Genomic DNA, 17,682 nt, shown 5'->3' with positions numbered 1-17,682 from the left:
CCGACAATCCACCCATCTCACTGACCCTTATCCTCAAGTGGCTTTTGAACTTGATAAGTAGTAACTCAGTAAAAAAAAAATTATGTTACCACTTCTTGTGTGTATCTGCATATGTGCGTGTGTGTTTCTCGTTCCTACGTGACTTATACATTATTTTTATGGAGAGATGTGTGCAGAACAGGAGACTTTGTTGGTGTGGTCACATTGAAAGAATGGATGAGATTTTTTGGGTTAGTAGATGTAGAACAGTTGAAGTAGCAAGGAAGGCCAAGGTAAACACGGGAGGAATTAATAAGGATGGATGGGAGAAAAAGAAAGAATAAATAAAAACCTGGTCAGAGGTAAGCTAATTTATAAGTCAATTTATGCCAGCACATATAACATAGATATTAATGATAAATCAATTATTTGTTGAAATAAAAAATATAATAGTATAAAGTACCAAAATGAACTTACAAAAAAATCCCATTTAAAAAATAAATTACAAAATTAAATCTGCCAGAATATATTTCTGTTTCTTTGTAAACAAGTCAGCCATGTTAATCTTTTTTTAATCGTTGAAAAATAAATAAAATAAAAAGGTTAATTAATTACTTCTTCATTTTTTATGGTTTCTTATTAGATGGTTGGTTTCATTTAACTACTATGCTGAATTCTATTTATGCATAGTTTCTACATTCTGCATAATTTAAGAAATATATATATATGTGTGTGAAAGTTTTGGTTATGTATTTTAACTTTAGTAATTTAAAACTCCATCCATTATTCATGATTGTATTGTTATAGTTTAACTTTCAGTTAAAATCCATCAGCCACATACGATAGTGTTAATATTTTAAATAAAATCCATCCTCTCCATATGTATTCATATATTTAAAGGTACTTTCATTTAAAATTTTCCCATTGTTGGACGAGATTAAAATTTTTAACTCGTAATTCGATCTTTTCGAACAAACCATTTCAGTGAAACTAGGTATGATTAGTAACCCAGAATTGATTATATAATGTTATAAATTGAATTTTTTTTTTTAAATTCTTAATGCTGCAATATTTTAAGTTATAAATTTATATTTTTTACTAGAATATTTTGTCCTTTTCCAGTTTTAACAACTCGTCCTTTACTTTTCCATGTTTAAGCTTAACCATATTACTTTTCATACTCACATCTTTCTATTGTAATCTGTGATTTTTCCAGGTTTCCAGTAAATTCACTTGTTCTTTGTTTAATTTCAGTCTTATTTTTTTGCCCCCATATGTAATAACAATATCGTCTGCTTTTAATAAAATCCCTCCAATTATCTACCTTTCATTTTCTCTAATTCACTTGTTACTTCTTTTTTCGAGACAGCAGTGAATTTGTAGCAACAGTAGTCAGACGTGGTTGCAATGGAAACCAGGCATAAAACGTGTCGCTCACCTCCTTACATATTTTTACGATTTTGAACACCAGAAAATTTATCAGAACTTTTGTTTTATTCACCGAAAATTGAAAACTTTTTTCACAATATATCTGAGAAGGTGATCTATAAACTGTAATAATTGTTTGAAATTTGGTCGAAAAATGAGTGAGTGGTGAAGCTTTAAAGCAGTTCTAAATGACTAAAACTGACACTTAACCATATAAGGGAGAGTACAAGAGCTAGCAAGTGGGAGAGAGAGAGAGAGAGAGAGAGAGAGAGAGAGAGAGAGAGAGAAGAGAGAAAATCCACTGTTTGTTACCTGAGATTTTCATGTATTCAATCATTGTCTGTGCGAATTGATGATTCTGGTCACTGTCTTCTGATGGTTCCAAGAAATGGTAAAATGCCACCAAGTAGTTGACAAGGAGAGAAGCCATGTCGAAGGCACATGAACCAACATGGGAAAATTCAAAATCAGCAAACTGTTAAAAAAAAAACAGGAGGAAAGAAAAGCAAAGAATTAAAATAAAACAAACTTAATTGTGACATCTGTATACATGTATTCGATTCGCTTACCATGTGCAAATTTTAATTTTTTCAGCAAAGGAAGAGTTACTTAATCTCAATAATTACTAATAATTTATATATCTATAAAAGTGAGAATGTGTGTGAAGACACTTCTCAACCTATATACTCAAGAATTTTTGATCTACGGACTTGAAATTTGGTATATATGATATTCAAACATATTCCTTATACACATTTTTGTGAATTATTCCATGGATTTCTGCCTTTGGATTATTATGGACCATCTTCTTCCAAATATGGGATTTCCTGGGATTTTACTTGTACAAATGGAAATTCTTTTAACTTTCTTGAAGATTTACATTTGGATTTTACCATCACTGGATTTTTTATTTTCCACCAGACTATCCATTCATGTGTAATCACCTTTTTCTTCACTATATTCCCTCTGCTTCACTTTTTTTGTTTTCAAGTAAGATCTTTGACTTACTTGTTGTTTCATCAAATACTTCTGCATGCAAAATCCGATCCTGCATTTTGCTAATTCCTACCCTCTGATGAGAAGGAAAGTATTTCTTCGAAACTCCGTGGATTAAGGACTATCCATTTATCTAGTGTTTCCTTTTCAGATTAAATATGTTTTTAACTCATTTCAAAGTGTTTTTTAACATATTTTATTAACTATTTGCTCATATTATAAGCTCTATTTCCTATTTGGTTTTATCGAGCTTTTACATCTGGCTGAGATGATTTTATAAATATTAATTCTTTAATATTTATAATATACTTTAATTTTACCATCTTGGATCATTTTGGTAAATTTAATTGTGGTTTTTATTTTATATATATATATATATATATATATATATATATATATATATATATATATATATATATATGTGTGTGTGTTTAATAAAATGATTACAGAAATTTCCCCTTAGAAAATTACTTTGTAGCTTTTCAAACATGTGCGCCACATAAAATTAAAATATGGCCACATTAGTTGCCTATCATTTCTCCATCAATCCGCATAAATATTTTCCGATTTGAAACCGTAAATTCCTACTTCAGTTCCATCCACATTCTTTCTTTCATGCAAGTAACGTTTAGAGGGATTTGCAGAGTTGCCCCTCTCTAAATAAAAACTCCTCATCCTGACCCATCATACACCAGCGGCAAAAGCTTCACAGTAAACGATGATCGCTCTTATTTTCTTCGAACCTTACCTATCCTTATACTTTCGACATACCTAATAATACACAGGAACAATGACCGGCCCCTTGCTCTCTGCCTCATAATAATCTAAAAAAATATTACATCCCTTTTTGTTTCTTGTATACAGTTTTATTAAATAAACAGAAAGGGGAGGAAAGTGGACATCAGCAAGAACTGACGACTCTTTTTTTTTTTTTTTTTACACAGTGATCACCACTTATCAAGGCCCGGAAGCCACTCAGGGATAAGGGTTATTGCAAGTACATTACGTTAGTGAGGAGATTTGCTGAAGTGTTTACTTAAGGGGGCGGTTCATTAGGAATTTGTTAACATTGGACTTGAAGACATCCAAGTTGTAGTCCAGAGGGAAGCAGGCAGATGGAACAGAGTTCCACAGGCGTACAGTTCTAAGAAAGAAGCTTTGTTCATGGAATCCGCGTTTTGATTTAGGCACAGATATAGAGTGGGGGAAATTTTTCACAGTGGATTCAGCTAGACGGGTGTTTTTCGTGAAAGATTGGCGAGGGGGGGACCAGAGATTGGAGTTCAGACGAGCATCTGCCATGGAAATAACGATAAAACAAGGACAGGCTTGCAACGTCTCTTCTGTGGGAGAGAGGTTGCAGGGTAGAGAAAAGGGCATCCCCCACTAAGCCACGACTCTGTCCACCGTTTTCAACTCTGTTGTTTCCATAGCATCACTTTTAATACAGATGTTTGCAACCTTCAAGTGGTCACACCTGTGAATATGCTATTCTAAAAATAATCGCGAAAATCATAAATGAACATCACTTAATATTTTTATTTTAGTATTTATTTTAATATTAATAAATATTTCAGTTCTGAATTTTTTGAGATCTGGAATGATTGAATTTTGCAATTAACACTCAAGATGAGAACATTAATCCGATTAATCCAAATAATACAAGATTATCAAATACTAGCAGAACCGTGGAAATTCCATGGTAGTTGAAAATTTTTAAAACACATTTTAAATGAAATGATTAAAAAATTAAATAAAACAAATAACGACAAATTTAAAACAATTTTTTAGTAAATTCTCTTTTAACCGTTTAAAGCTAAAATTAACTGATTAAAAAAATTAAACATTTTGTTAATGAAAATTCAACACATAACATTTTTTTTTTTTTAATTATTTTTTATATAAATTATAAAAGAACAGATGTCAATTCATTTGTACATTTTTAAATTTTAAAAAGAATCTATAATAAAAAAAACTTACTGTCTCCTCTCAATAACTTTCTTTTAATTATAAAATAAAATAGCCAATTTGAAATTGTAAACAAACAGCCATGTTTTTTTTTTCAATTTTTGGAGCGGAAATGGTTTTAATTATTTTTAATTAATAAAAAGCGGCTATAAAGAGAGGTAATTCGTTTCTCATTAATTAATGCTTGTGATGATGATGGGTTTGTGACACTGGACGTACGGACTAGCAAATTAATATTTAGATTGAAAAAGTGACTTTAATATCTTGTTTTATAGCAAATCTATCTATATATACCTATAAAAGTGAGAATGTGTGTGTGTGTAAGGACACTTCTCAACCTATATACTCAACAAATTTTTGATCTATAGACTTGAAATTTAGTATATAGGAGAAATGTGGAAAACTTTTTAATCGGTTTTCATCCGAAAAAAAAGGGCTGCTAAGCTGTCAAAATTGAAAAATTTGCATATGGAGAGGGGGGGGTCATTGGATTTTTATGTTTGTCAACTGCTTCATGACTGCACATGCACGAATCGTTTACATGATAGCTTCCTTATCTTCAGAATAAGTAAGTTTGAAAACACTTTTTAAAGACGTGTCAAGCTGGCCTAATGGTTATTATACTTGACTCACTGTCTTTAGGTTTTGGTTTTGATCTCAGTTCAAGTATTTTTTTTTAATTACAAGTAGTGAACTGTTTAGAAAAAACATAATACTTGCATGCACATGTCTCAGTTTCGTTCCGTTTTTATAACTTCTCCATCAGACATAGAAACAGTTTGTGTTTTTTCTTTTTCTTCGAATGATGTCACTAGAAAATCAAATCCGTGTTGTCTTAAACAGTGATTTTGTTTTTTTCAAAATTGTTTATTCAAACAAAAAACATTTGCGTTATATTTTTTATTTTATTTATGAAAATCACTCCAGACAAAGTGTTCATATAAACGTGTGATTGTGATTGTCGTGTTACTAAATGTCTATATTGTGGGGTTCTTCACTATCTGAACCCTAAGTTATCGTGTTGCAGTCTATTTACATTTCATGATCGTCTAAGTGTGTTGCGTGCGTATGTGTCAGACACTAAGCGTGTTGCGTGCGTATGTGTAAACACATGTATTTCAACATACCTCATCAACTTTTCAACTGAATCGTTTGTCTTTTGGTCCACCTGGAAATTTCATCTGTTTTTAGAGGGAAGCTGGAAACTGGACGAATGCATTTCAACTCCAAGACGATGGCTGGTTTTATCTAGTTTTTTTTATTACTTCCCAAGTATTGGTCGCAGAAGAATGGAAAGTGAATATCTTTACTTGTGTGGTTAATTCTAGGTCTCCATTTTGAACACTTCACCTCCCTCCCTGGTGATCTTGTTGGGTGGATGTTGATGGGGGGGGGACCTGTTTAGCCATCCGCTCTGTTTAACGTCCTCTTTCCAACTCCTCAGCTAACCAGAACGTGTGATAACAGGCACATACTTCCTGGTTAACTCATCTTCGGTGCAACTTGTCCAAAATGTTGGGTTCGGCGGTCTTGTTGAACTCTGTATGAGTACTGTACATATAGCACGTAATTACAACGTACTATAGGTACTTTACTACAAAGAACATCATGATGAAACGGACTGAATGCAGACGGGACTGATGAGCCATGATCAGAAATGTCTGTGAAAACAGATCTGATATATGTAGAAGAAGACAGCTTCCTAGCCAACCATTTCATTTTTCAGTTGAAACATGTATCTTCAGACTGCATACTGTACAATTCATACATTGAATGTACGATAGCCACTTTCAGGAATAAGTTGCAAGAGACCAGTGCATCTCTGTATACTTATCATCAGAGGCAGTATCATATCCATTATGACATCATCCTGACGGACGGTCTTGAAATAAAAAATTCAAAAACTAAAACTGACAAAGTTGATTGTCTACTCACTTTGATGTCTCCATCGGAATGGCACCAAATGGAATCAGACTGGAGATTGCCATGTATCAAACATTCTTTATTTGTGCGGAAAGATGTCTTTAATTCGGCAACCGATGTCATTAGAGCAGAGTTTTGGTAAATTTGTGGCAGGACTTTTTCTATGGACTCATCTTTGTATTGCAACGGATTATCCTTTTCAAAAGGGCAGATGAAAGTCATTTTTTCAATTATTTTAGGAAATCCGCAGCCCCTGAAAAAAAAAAAAAATTTCTTTAATATAACAAAAAATTATGTTCTGTAACTGAAACTACGTCACCAATCTGATGAATGTTCAGCTAATCCAATTGTAACAGAGCGCATAGGAGTATGGCGGAAAATATCAGCAGCAGTTGTAAAAAAAAAAGGAAGGCCGAGAGCAACTTGGAGAAGAACAGTGGAAAGGGAGAGGAAAGCTATGCAGCATTCTTGTGGTTCACTGGCTAAGCTGTTCAGGATAGGCAGAAGTGGAGGGGGTTTGTTGCTGCCCAACACACCACTGGATGTAATGGTTGATGATGTAAGAAAAAAAAGCACATATGCAAATTAGGAAGTGTGTTTGAACTAGCGTCTGAAGAAAGAGAAAAAAAGGACAGGTAAAGAAAGAAAGCCGGTGCCGAAGAAAATGGGTGTGTAAATGTGAAGGCGAGAAGTGGGTGGATACGCTCAGCATGAGGTTGGAGAAGAAAAGTGTACACTGTGCAAGATGGACGATGGCAAGAGACTTTTAAGTGTTGCCGAATCAATTATAACGGTAATAAAAAACTTTTGTTGAGAAAGAAAAAATGGCGACCCGGGTTTATTTATTTATTTGTTTGTCCATTTGCGACATAACGGCTATGTTATAGAATTATTGTTTGTATTTAAAAAAAATGGCAACAAATTTCATGTTCCTATGTCTAATTACATTGTGCAACAAATTTCAGCTAAAAAAAAGTACATCCCACATAAGACCTGTTTCATTGTAAGAAAATTATTCTAATACAAAATCCAATCTTTATTTCTCTAGATTTATCACATTTTGAAAATCTTGGATGCAGCTCAGCATATTTCTAGAAAACAGAGGTTCAAATCGAGATTTAACTTTATGTAACAATTACACTGTGCAAGTTAAATTTTAAGTTAAAAAAAAAGTACATGTCACATAAAACGTGTTTTGGTGTAAGAAGACTATCCTGATACTAAACGTGACCTTTATTTTTTTAAACTCGATCCTGTTTTCATCATTTGTTATGAATGAAAAACACAATTTTTCTGTTTAAACGACATTTATCCTCTTAACTATTTTGTGTTGAGTATCATCCTCCCTTTTTATATTGCAATAGTCTGCCAACATGCCAGGGTTCCATTTTCCTTTAAAACGTTTCTCTATCATTAAAATATCCTGATGGAATCTGTTGCCATGTTCATCACTCACATCAGTAAGATTCTCTGCAAAATTCTTGAAAGTGACAATTTTGCAAAAAAACTGTATCTAATTCCACAAAAAGGCCAGAAATTAATTTCATATGCCATTGTGCATACAAAAATGGCCACAAATGTTCTGTACATTTTTTGGATGTTGCAAAGGGTAAGTAGACTTTATTTGAAAACTGACTTTTTCTGGCCTAGATGACTTCTGATGCGAAATGTTTTTGAATGATCACCTAAATATCTATCTAGAAAATATTAGGCTCGTGTAAAAATAATGTGTTTTCTCTATATAAATAAAATGAACTCATTTTTTCCCGTCTGATTTTGACATTAATAGGATTAAAAATCAAGATATTTCATGCAAATATAATATGCACAAACGGCAGAACAATATCTGAGGTGTGTTATAGGCCTATTATTTCTCAAATTGCTCGATAATCTTAGATTTCTATACTTTTTCTGCTGAGAAGTCACGGCCAAAATCGGTTAAGATCAATGGAAGTGGTAAAATATTTTCTCTCTAATAAATTCCTCCTCCCCCTGCCACCACTTAACACCGTTTGGGGATCGTTCACAAGGAACAGTTGAGAAGAGAACACCGGTTTGGCTTCGTAGTTCTTTCATGTGAAGTTATTTAAAATCACTAAACTAAGCTGCAGTGCTCTGTGGCGTAGTGGTTAGCGTGCTGGACAATTCACATTATATTTTCACGTTCGCGCCGACCTACCGTAGTCGGTTTTTTTTTTGGTTTTTTTCCTAAACAACTGGAATGGACTTTTCTTGGTGGCCGAACTGTTAACGTTGCAGATGTTTTTTTTTTTTGTTTTTTTTTTTTCACACTTTATTTTCCTACTTTTACTCATGACTCCGGGTTTGATCCTTCCTACTTACCTACCATAACATTTTTTAAAACTCCCCCCCCGTCCCGGAAACAAACACTCGGGCAACACCGGGTACCCCCGCTAGTATTATATATGGTTGAATGTCAAAAAAGACAACATTATTTTTGCACCAACCTAATAGTATGGAGTGGAACGATAAAATTGTTGCCCCAGAAAAGACGATATGATTCCATTTCCATGTGATGAAAACCAGTTTTCTTTTTTTGTTGCAGACCATCTACTTGTTGGCCAGTTGTGTACAAATCCCAAGAGCGATAGGAGCCTTCTATCATGTCTGAAAATGATACAATGTTCAACGAGCAAGATCAAAGATGCGCCACTGTATAGCTAATGCTCTCTACCGATTCAAGTTATGACAACAGAACCATTGCCAGCACCCTCAAAATGCATCGTTGGATTGCCACAAATAACAGGGATGTATCCACGGTGATGAAAACAAAGTTCCAGGCCATGGTTATGGTCTTTGGTACTGTTTCAAGTGAGTGCCACATCATGCTACCCCACATCTGAAGTTGGCTTGAAAGACAACACCAAAGTGTACTTGCATGTGCTGAAGAGTGTGGTGATCCCTTGGTGCAATCAAGTGGCCGCTGGCAAATCCTGGGTGTAGTAGTAAAACTCAACACCTGCCCACAAGTCCAAAGAGACCCAGGCTTGTCTTCAGAAGGAGTGCTATGACTTTGTACCCTTCTCTCACTGACCCCCTCTCCTTTTCCTTCAACTCGAACCTGCTGGATTACTTCATCTGGTCATACATCAAGAACATCACCAACATGACCTCCCACAACATCAAAGCCAGCCTAATCAACGCCCTCTGCCGAATATTTGCTAAGCTTCTGCCGGCACTTATGGAAAAGGTATGCTCCCAGTTTCGGACCCATATCAAGGAGTGATTGAGGCTGAAGGCGGCTACATTGAATAGATGTCAAATCTACTACATAATCAAGTTACCGGAATTTATTTTTTTTTTTGTTTAAAAATAAAGCTGTAGTGTTGTTTTCTTTAGGGAGACAACTTTATTGTTCCACCCTGTACTTTTATTTATATGAAAATCGCTCCAGACAAGGCATGAACCTACTTGATGTAAGGAACTATAAAGAAATACTACTCCAAGGTCAAAAACTAAAGATAAGTGTTAGATGCATAGATGCTGACCCAGAAAAATGCACTTATTCTTCAATTTAAAGGGAGTAATCCCTGTTGCTGATTTTAATTTTAGGTGATTATTTATTATTTATCTTTTTCTTTTACATATTTACTTTTATTAAATACTTGCAGGGAGACCCAATGTTGTCCGGGATTGAATGAGAATCAACAAATGTTCCACCTTCCCATACTTTATTGTCATCGAAATCAGTGAAATCGCCTATTTTTTAATCAAATCGATTGACTGCCGACTCTAGTAAGGTACCTCCCTCTCAGTGTACCGAGAGAAAGCTTCATACCCATCTCTGCAGTGACTTAGTCCACATTATATTGTAGCCTACTGTAGAGAATCTGCTGTTGATTTTATAAAATTATCTGTAAATAATAACTTAAAGTTTAAAATGCAAAATACAAGTACCATTCAATTGTTCAATTGTGCTCTAATTCATTTCGAACGCGCACCTATCTTATAAAAAATCTTCAGTCAATTTTATAGGCTGGACTTTTCTGCTTGAGCGATGATAAAACTTTTCAAATGTACTTACGATGTTAGAGTGTAAAAAAATGTTAGTGGTCAAAATCGGACTTCCTTCTTTAAGCGGATTTTTTCGATTATTGATTTTCGATACTTATCAGATGCATTCTGATACAAAACTATGTAAGAACACTCCCAGACATATTAAGTACATTTGTGTGAATTTTTTTTTTAAATCGGCCCAGTTATTTCTGAATCCATGAGGAACGAACTCACACACACACACACACACACACACACACACACACACACACACACACACGGTTTCCTTTATATAATATACATATAATATTTTGAAATAAATGTCACTATTTTTATAGCTACAGACATTAGTGTTTCATGCTTATGCAATCAGTGTCAGAAGAGATAATTATTGCTGGTCATAAAATATGAATCCAGTCACAAAGACACCTCGGCTTTTTAGGTTAGTGTCTTTCCTCCAGGCCACAGGTAACTATAACATAAATGAAAGAAAATTAAGTACTTATGAATGTCACTTCAACGAGTGTTCACAGTAGTCAGCCCTCTTTAGGTCAATGCCATTTCTTTATGGTTCAATTTAATGGAATAAGACAGAATTAATTTCTGAGCTTGAACATATGATCAGTTTATAAGAAGAAAAATACAGTTCAAATCACCTATGTTTTCAAAGTTAAAAAAAGAAATTGTATGCAACAAAAAAAAAAACTTACTGTAGTTGGGCTTCAAGATCTTCAAGGCAATTTTTGTTTGAAGTTGCAAAGAATGTGGCTTTGTGCATCAGAGCCAAATTATCCACAATGGCTTTTGCCAAATCATCAGAGAACTCTTTGCTTATCAATTGGTCGTCAAGTGCTCGGTAGCCTTTCAGGTTTTCAGTGAAAGCTGACAATTAGAAAATACAAACACAAAAAGAAATTCATATCACATACAGCAAAAAATGTCAGACAAAATAATTCTGTTAATCTTTCTAATTCGAGGATGTCAATGTTTAACTTCAAGAAATAGATGGATCTAATTTTTTATATTATAAATATTTATTTTATTATTTATTTATATTATATCTTTTATTATATACTAGCGAGGGGTACCCGGCGTTGCCCGGGTTTTTGGAGGTGGGAGGGGGGGGGGTTAAAAAAAAAAATGTAAGTATGAGAATCGAACCCGAAGCGTTGAGGCAAAGTTGTGAAAAAAAAAAAAAACGTGCGACGTTAACCATTGCCCCACCACGACATGCTTACGGAAACACGTTTGAATTTATTTAATTATTTAGATTTAGCAGATGCTCGTTTTAATGAGTTAATGAGGTCAAGTTTGACTGCGGGATTTCATTTACTGCTGAACGCTTTTTTTCCTCGCCCCAAAATCTTATAGGAAAAAGACTAACCCACATGCGGCGAGCGACAAATATTGAATATTTATCTTCCCGAAATCGAGCGAATTAAATAGACAGGTGAGCTTCGTTGTTAACTGTGAGATATTACGATTTATATGTGATATGAAAAGTTTTAAAAAGTTGTGAACCGACCGACCGCTTCTCTGAAAAAAGCCTTTTGTAGACACACAGAAAAAGCGAACACACATACATACATGTTCGCTTTTATATTTATAGATATACAGTGCCATGCAAAAGTATTGGATACATTACATTTTTCTTCATAATTTTAATTAGGGTTCAAGATTTTACCTAAAATTTGGTCAGTATATTCCTATTGCTATTCTAACTTATATTTGGAGTAGTAATTACAAAATGAAAGTTTTGAAAGTTTATAGTAAAAGAAAAATATAAATTAACAAGCGCAAAAGTATTGGATACACTTAAAAAAAACTTTTTAAAAATAACTTTAGATGCCTTTTGCTTTGCGTGTTGCAATAATGCAAGTGAGTTATCACTGCCCAATCAGAGAGCTTTATATTAAAATAAATTTTATAAAATTCTTCTGGTTTGTGTTCACCTGCTTCAAAGTTAACCAGTTCATTTATAAAAATGCCTTAAACTAAAGAGTTGTCAATAGATATTCGTCAAAAATCATTGATAAGCATAAAGAAGGAAAGGGGTATCGAATAATGTCAAAGGAACTTAATTTACCACTTAGTACAGTTGGAAATGTTGAAAACGTTATTAAAAAGTTTAAAAACCCTGTGAAACTGTTGCAAATCTTCCAAGTTGAGGTCGATCAAGGAAAGTAAACAAAAAAAAATCAAGGTGGGTAAGCAGAAAGGTACAAAGAAACCCTTTTGTTACTCGTGATGAAATTCAAAGCGACCTCAGAGAAACTGGGATTGATATGAGCAAGGATACAATCAGTAAAGCCCTAAATCGTACAGGTTTTGTTTCAAGATCTCCAAGAACAGTTCCATTGTTGAAGCATCAACATGTCAGATCACGTTTGAATTATGTTAAAACATGGGGAGAAACCACAAGAATTTTGGAACAAGGTAATCTAGTCAGACGAAACAAAAATCAAAATCTTTGGAAGACACTCAGTAACACAGGCAAAAATGATACTGCATACAACAAAAAGAATACCATTCCTACAGTGGAGTTTGGTGGTGGTTCAATTATGGAATAGGGGTGTTTTTCATCCAACGGAACTGGTGAATTAGAAATCATCAATGGTAGAATGAATGTGCATATGTACAAGGATATTCTGGAGAAAAACCTCCGGAAATCTGCTGATTTGTTGGGACATAATAGCAATTTTGTGTTTCAGCAGGACAATGATCCCAAACATACTGCCAAACTAACCAAAGAATGGCTTAAAAATAACGAAATTGATGTTCTTATTTGGCCCAGTCAGTGTCCAGACTTCAACCCAATTGAAAATTCGTGGAATCACTGTTCAATGTTCACAAGAAGAATCCACAAAATATTTAACAACTAGAAGAGTTCTGCAAAGAAGAATGGCGTAAAATATCTGCAAATCTTTGCAAAAAAATATGTGCAACTATAGAAAGCAACTTGAAGCTATCGAATGCAACAAAGGCTATGTAACTAAATATTAATCAATGTATCCAATAATTTTGTGTTTGTTAATTTATATTTTTCCTTAAATATAAACTTTCTAAACTTTGATTTTGTAATTGCTACCCCAAATATAAATTAGAATAGTAATAGGAAGATGCTGACCAAATTTTAGGTAAACTCTTGAAATCTAATTAGAGTTATGTCTGTCTGTCTCCATTTATTGCTTCCAAATTTTGCTTTTGGTTCCCATTCTGGCTGATAGCACACAAGTGACAAATTTTTTTTTATAAATTAAAATATCATATTTAAATCCTCCCCCCTCCTCCAGCTGCCACAATTTTCTTTTTTAACGGCCAAGCAAAGTATAATATAAAGTTGTTTGTGTTTGTATATCAAGCTAAGAAGTCCAAAACTATTAATCAAAGATCCACAAAGTTTATGTTTTTTGGATCAGTTTGCCCTGGATGTGTAATATCTAAACTTTAGAAAAAAATATTTACATTTAAAAAGGATAGCTACAGTAAATGATTATTACTTTCTTTTTGACACATAATAACATGGAATGAATTGGGTGGAGGCAAAAGAGAGTGTCAGGAAAAAAGACAGAAAAATGGGGAGAGGGAAAGAGAGAAAGATAAAGAGATGTTTAGAGAAAGACAAAGAGGGGAGGGAAGTTTGGACTTAAGATGTTATACACACTGGTCAACTTCTATTTTGTTTTTGTTTTTATGACCATGGGGCAATACCAGGTAGCCTTACCAGTCTATATATAAAAAGCATATGTCTGTGTGTATGTTTGTATGTCCAGCTAAAACTAAAAAACGACAAAATAAATATGCAGAAAGTTGATATTTTCTCAATCAATGTTGGCCCAGATAAATAATATTTAAAATTTAGAAAAAAATAGTTTGACTCTAAACAGATTTCATCACAGAAGTCGGTTTATGGACGAAGTAACTGTTTTTTTTTTAATCAATGAATCAATTACCTTATGCCAACTCATTCCTGGTTGACTCTATAAAAATGCATTATATATATTATATTTGTCCGGGCATGAAATAAGCTTAAATATGATATTTTAATTCATCCAGATTTCATATATATTATTACAGAGTCGTGATTTCAAAAGTAAAAAAAAATGTATTTGGGTGCCATCAGCTAGAATCGGTTATTATTATGTCAATACTGATTTTTATATTCCTCAGAAAAAAAATAGAAATTCTTAGCTTAGAAAGAGAAAAAATTATAACAATATAATGTTGAAAAAAGATAAAGGAAAGAAAATCTTGGTTCAACCAAAAAATTTACCAAAATTTAAAAAATTGATTGAAATTTTAACATGCTGGAGAAGCATATAAATATTTATATATTTGAATGTTGGAATGTGCTATACTGTTATTCTTTTAGATATGCTCGGTTGTTATATTTGACAAACATTGAGCTTTTAATGCTGATACTATACAGATTGGTATATATATATATAGAGTAAAATACAATTGAAAAATAAAAACAAATTTTACACCCAAAAAAACACACACACATTATAATATAAATTTCACCAGTCTGTATAAATGTATGTATGTATGTATGTATGTTTGTATGTCCGCCTAAAACTTTCGACAGAGGCGACGGATTTTCACAAGATTAGTATCATTTTGAAGCTCGACCCTTCGGACGACAAATATCGAAAAATTGGCTAAAAACATTAATTCCTTCACCCTCAACCTGGCACTTTTGTACAAGGAGGGGTCGTTTTATTTCTCCAATATTTTCGAAAGTCATCCCCTCTTTTCACTTGACTAGCCTTAATTTAAACCTATGCCACTTCCAGTTTGGCGATGAACACAATGACAAAGACGTCACATTTTTTTTTTTCACATTCTTTTCCTCCTTTGCAGTATGAGTTCAAGCCTGTCTGCCTACTACCACTTTTTTTTTTTTTTTTACTTAACGCACACCTCCAAACACTCGGTGTACTCACTTTTGTTATACCCTGTATACACACACGCGTGCACATGTATGTGTGTGTGTGTGTGTGTGTGTGTAACAAAAGTGAGTCCACCCCTCACATTTCTTTAAATATTTAAGTACATCTCTTCATAGGATAACCCTGAAAAAAATGATTTTTTGACACAATGAAAAATAGTCTATATAACAGAGTTAATTTATTTCCCCCTAAAAATAACTCAAAATATAGCCATTAAAAGCTAAATCCCTGGCAACAAAAGTGAGTACACCCATTAACATAAATTAAAAATTAAATTAAAACACCATAAATAAATATTTGGAGATACTAAGCTCTTGAAGTAAGAAAACTTCCACCAGATTGATTGGATTCGGCATTAAATAACATGAAAAGGGTTGATATGCTGTAAAATAAAACAAATTAAAAGACAAACTCCATAAAAAAATGGGCAGATTAAACTTGAGTTACAAAAAAAAAAAAAACAAGCTATTATAATTCTGACTTTGATTTTATAACTATATACTAAAATGCATAAAAAAATCATTGTTGTGGGTTCTGGAAGTTATTATCAATCCTGACATTGGGACACATTTCCTACAAGATTCGGAACAAAGTCTTTTGAGTTTGTGTTTGATTTATTATTCAAGAACTTTTCCAAACTATTAAAATTTCACATAATTTTTTGGTAAAAGCAAAAGAACAAAATTAACACAATAACACAAAATAAAACATGAATTATCTGAAAATTTATTCAATTAAAATATTTTTTTAGCTTCTAGAAAATAATAAGAATTTTGAAATAGATTACAACAGGCATTTTTTTGTTTCTGAAGACGATTTAAAAAAAAAAAACGAACTTTTTTATTACAAAATTAAATTTTCATAATATAAAAAGTAATTATTAAAATTTCTAAATAATTTTGAACAATCAATGTTGGAATTTTTTTTTTTTAACAAACTTTTTGCTTTAAAAATATTAAAATTTTTGCAAGAAATTTTTAATTGTCTCCCCCTGTTTCGAGTGAATGTCTCTGAAAATGAAAGCCAAAATAATGTTTGTCAAAAATTACAATGCACAAGTGCCACATAAAGTTTTCAAGAAAATCCGAAATTTGATTAATAATCAGCCGTTGATTAATTTGGATATCTGCAAATTTGGATATTGACGAATTTAGACATCAGCGAATTTGGATATCGGCGAATTTGGATATTGGCAAATTTGGATAACGGCAAATTTGGATAACGTCGAATTTGGATAACAGCGAATTTGGAGATCAGCGAATTTGAATATCGGCAAAGTTGGAAATCAGTGAAAAACTAAGTAGACATATAACTAAGCTTAATTTGATTTGTCTATTTTACAGTGTATCAACCATTTTGAGATTGTTTAATTGCGAATAACCTTAACACAATTTGCTATTTCATCTATAACTTGATGAAAATTGCTAGTTCATACATTTCCTTAATGATAACCAGAATAGATGAGGTAGAAATTTAACCCGGCATAACCAATTCTAAAAGCTACAATAGTTATTCAATTCAATCACACTCTATTGCTGCTGTGACTGCTATTGCTACTACTACTACTACTACTACTACCACCAGAATAGAACAGAAAATAGTAGGAAGAAACAATTTTACAATATTTCTGTAAAGAGATTGTTATTTCCAGATTTTGAACTTTGTTGTTATATTTACAATGTTTCAGCCGTTGTACCTTTTGGCCTTGATCAGGTGCCTTTTGTTAAAGACAATAACCCTCTACCTTCTATTAGATTAAAAAATAAACTGACGATATATGGGTTCATTTATTTTATATATATTTTTCGTAATAAAAATAAAAATAAAATTCTCCTCAACCTTACCCACAATAATTTAAACTCCGCAACTGGACAACGTTTATTGGATAATCCAGAATGTGGGCAGGCATATAAGGATGACTTCTTTTCCATTTTATTTTGAGGCCGATCGAGTAGTCATTTGAAAACTCTCAAATCCATCTCCATTGCACGACTCAAGCTCTCTCTCTGCAGGCAGAAGAGGTTTGTTAATACCCTGAACTTTTTGGGTGACTTATACAGGGATACTATAGCTATGATTCCCCCTCCCCCATTTTCTCCTTTTTTTTCCCCAGTATATTTATACGTGAGATATCATTCCCCACTTCTGATATTTTACGATTTTTAAAAAAAAAATAATATTCATTATATATATATATATATATATATATATATATATATATATATATATAAATTTTTTTTTTAAATTTGTTTTTGGAATGTCGTTACTTTCAATGTATACCGTTTTCATTTAACGGGTCTAGATTGTATTTTAAAACCATTCACCGTTAATTTTGAGTTAAGCTCAATGTGTCTATCTAATAGGGACAGAACCTATATAGTGCAAAATTTTGTTGAAAATTCAAAAACTCACGTTTTCT

General features: G+C 32.9%; 1 protein-coding gene across 1 annotated transcript in view; it reads right to left on the bottom strand.

Moving 5' to 3' along the window:
• LOC145246609 (methylthioribose kinase-like) overlaps positions 1-17,682 on the bottom strand; it is a 47,759-nt gene that overhangs the window by 5,517 nt on the left and 24,560 nt on the right. Inside the window, exons 4-6 of the mRNA XM_080108275.1 lie at positions 11,022-11,193; positions 6,307-6,547; positions 1,720-1,882 (exon numbers count right to left, since the gene is read on the bottom strand). Of these exons, the coding sequence (XP_079964401.1) occupies positions 1,720-1,882; positions 6,307-6,547; positions 11,022-11,193 (576 nt within the window). The remainder of the gene's footprint in view (positions 1-1,719; positions 1,883-6,306; positions 6,548-11,021; positions 11,194-17,682) is intronic.

This window comes from Euprymna scolopes, chromosome 24, assembly GCF_053919585.1.
Source record: "Euprymna scolopes isolate OS-2025 chromosome 24, ASM5391958v1, whole genome shotgun sequence".
Taxonomy (NCBI): Eukaryota; Metazoa; Mollusca; class Cephalopoda; order Sepiida; family Sepiolidae; genus Euprymna; species Euprymna scolopes.
The sequence above is the reverse complement of the archived record's forward strand: the minus strand, read 5'-3'. Positions and strand labels throughout refer to the sequence as shown.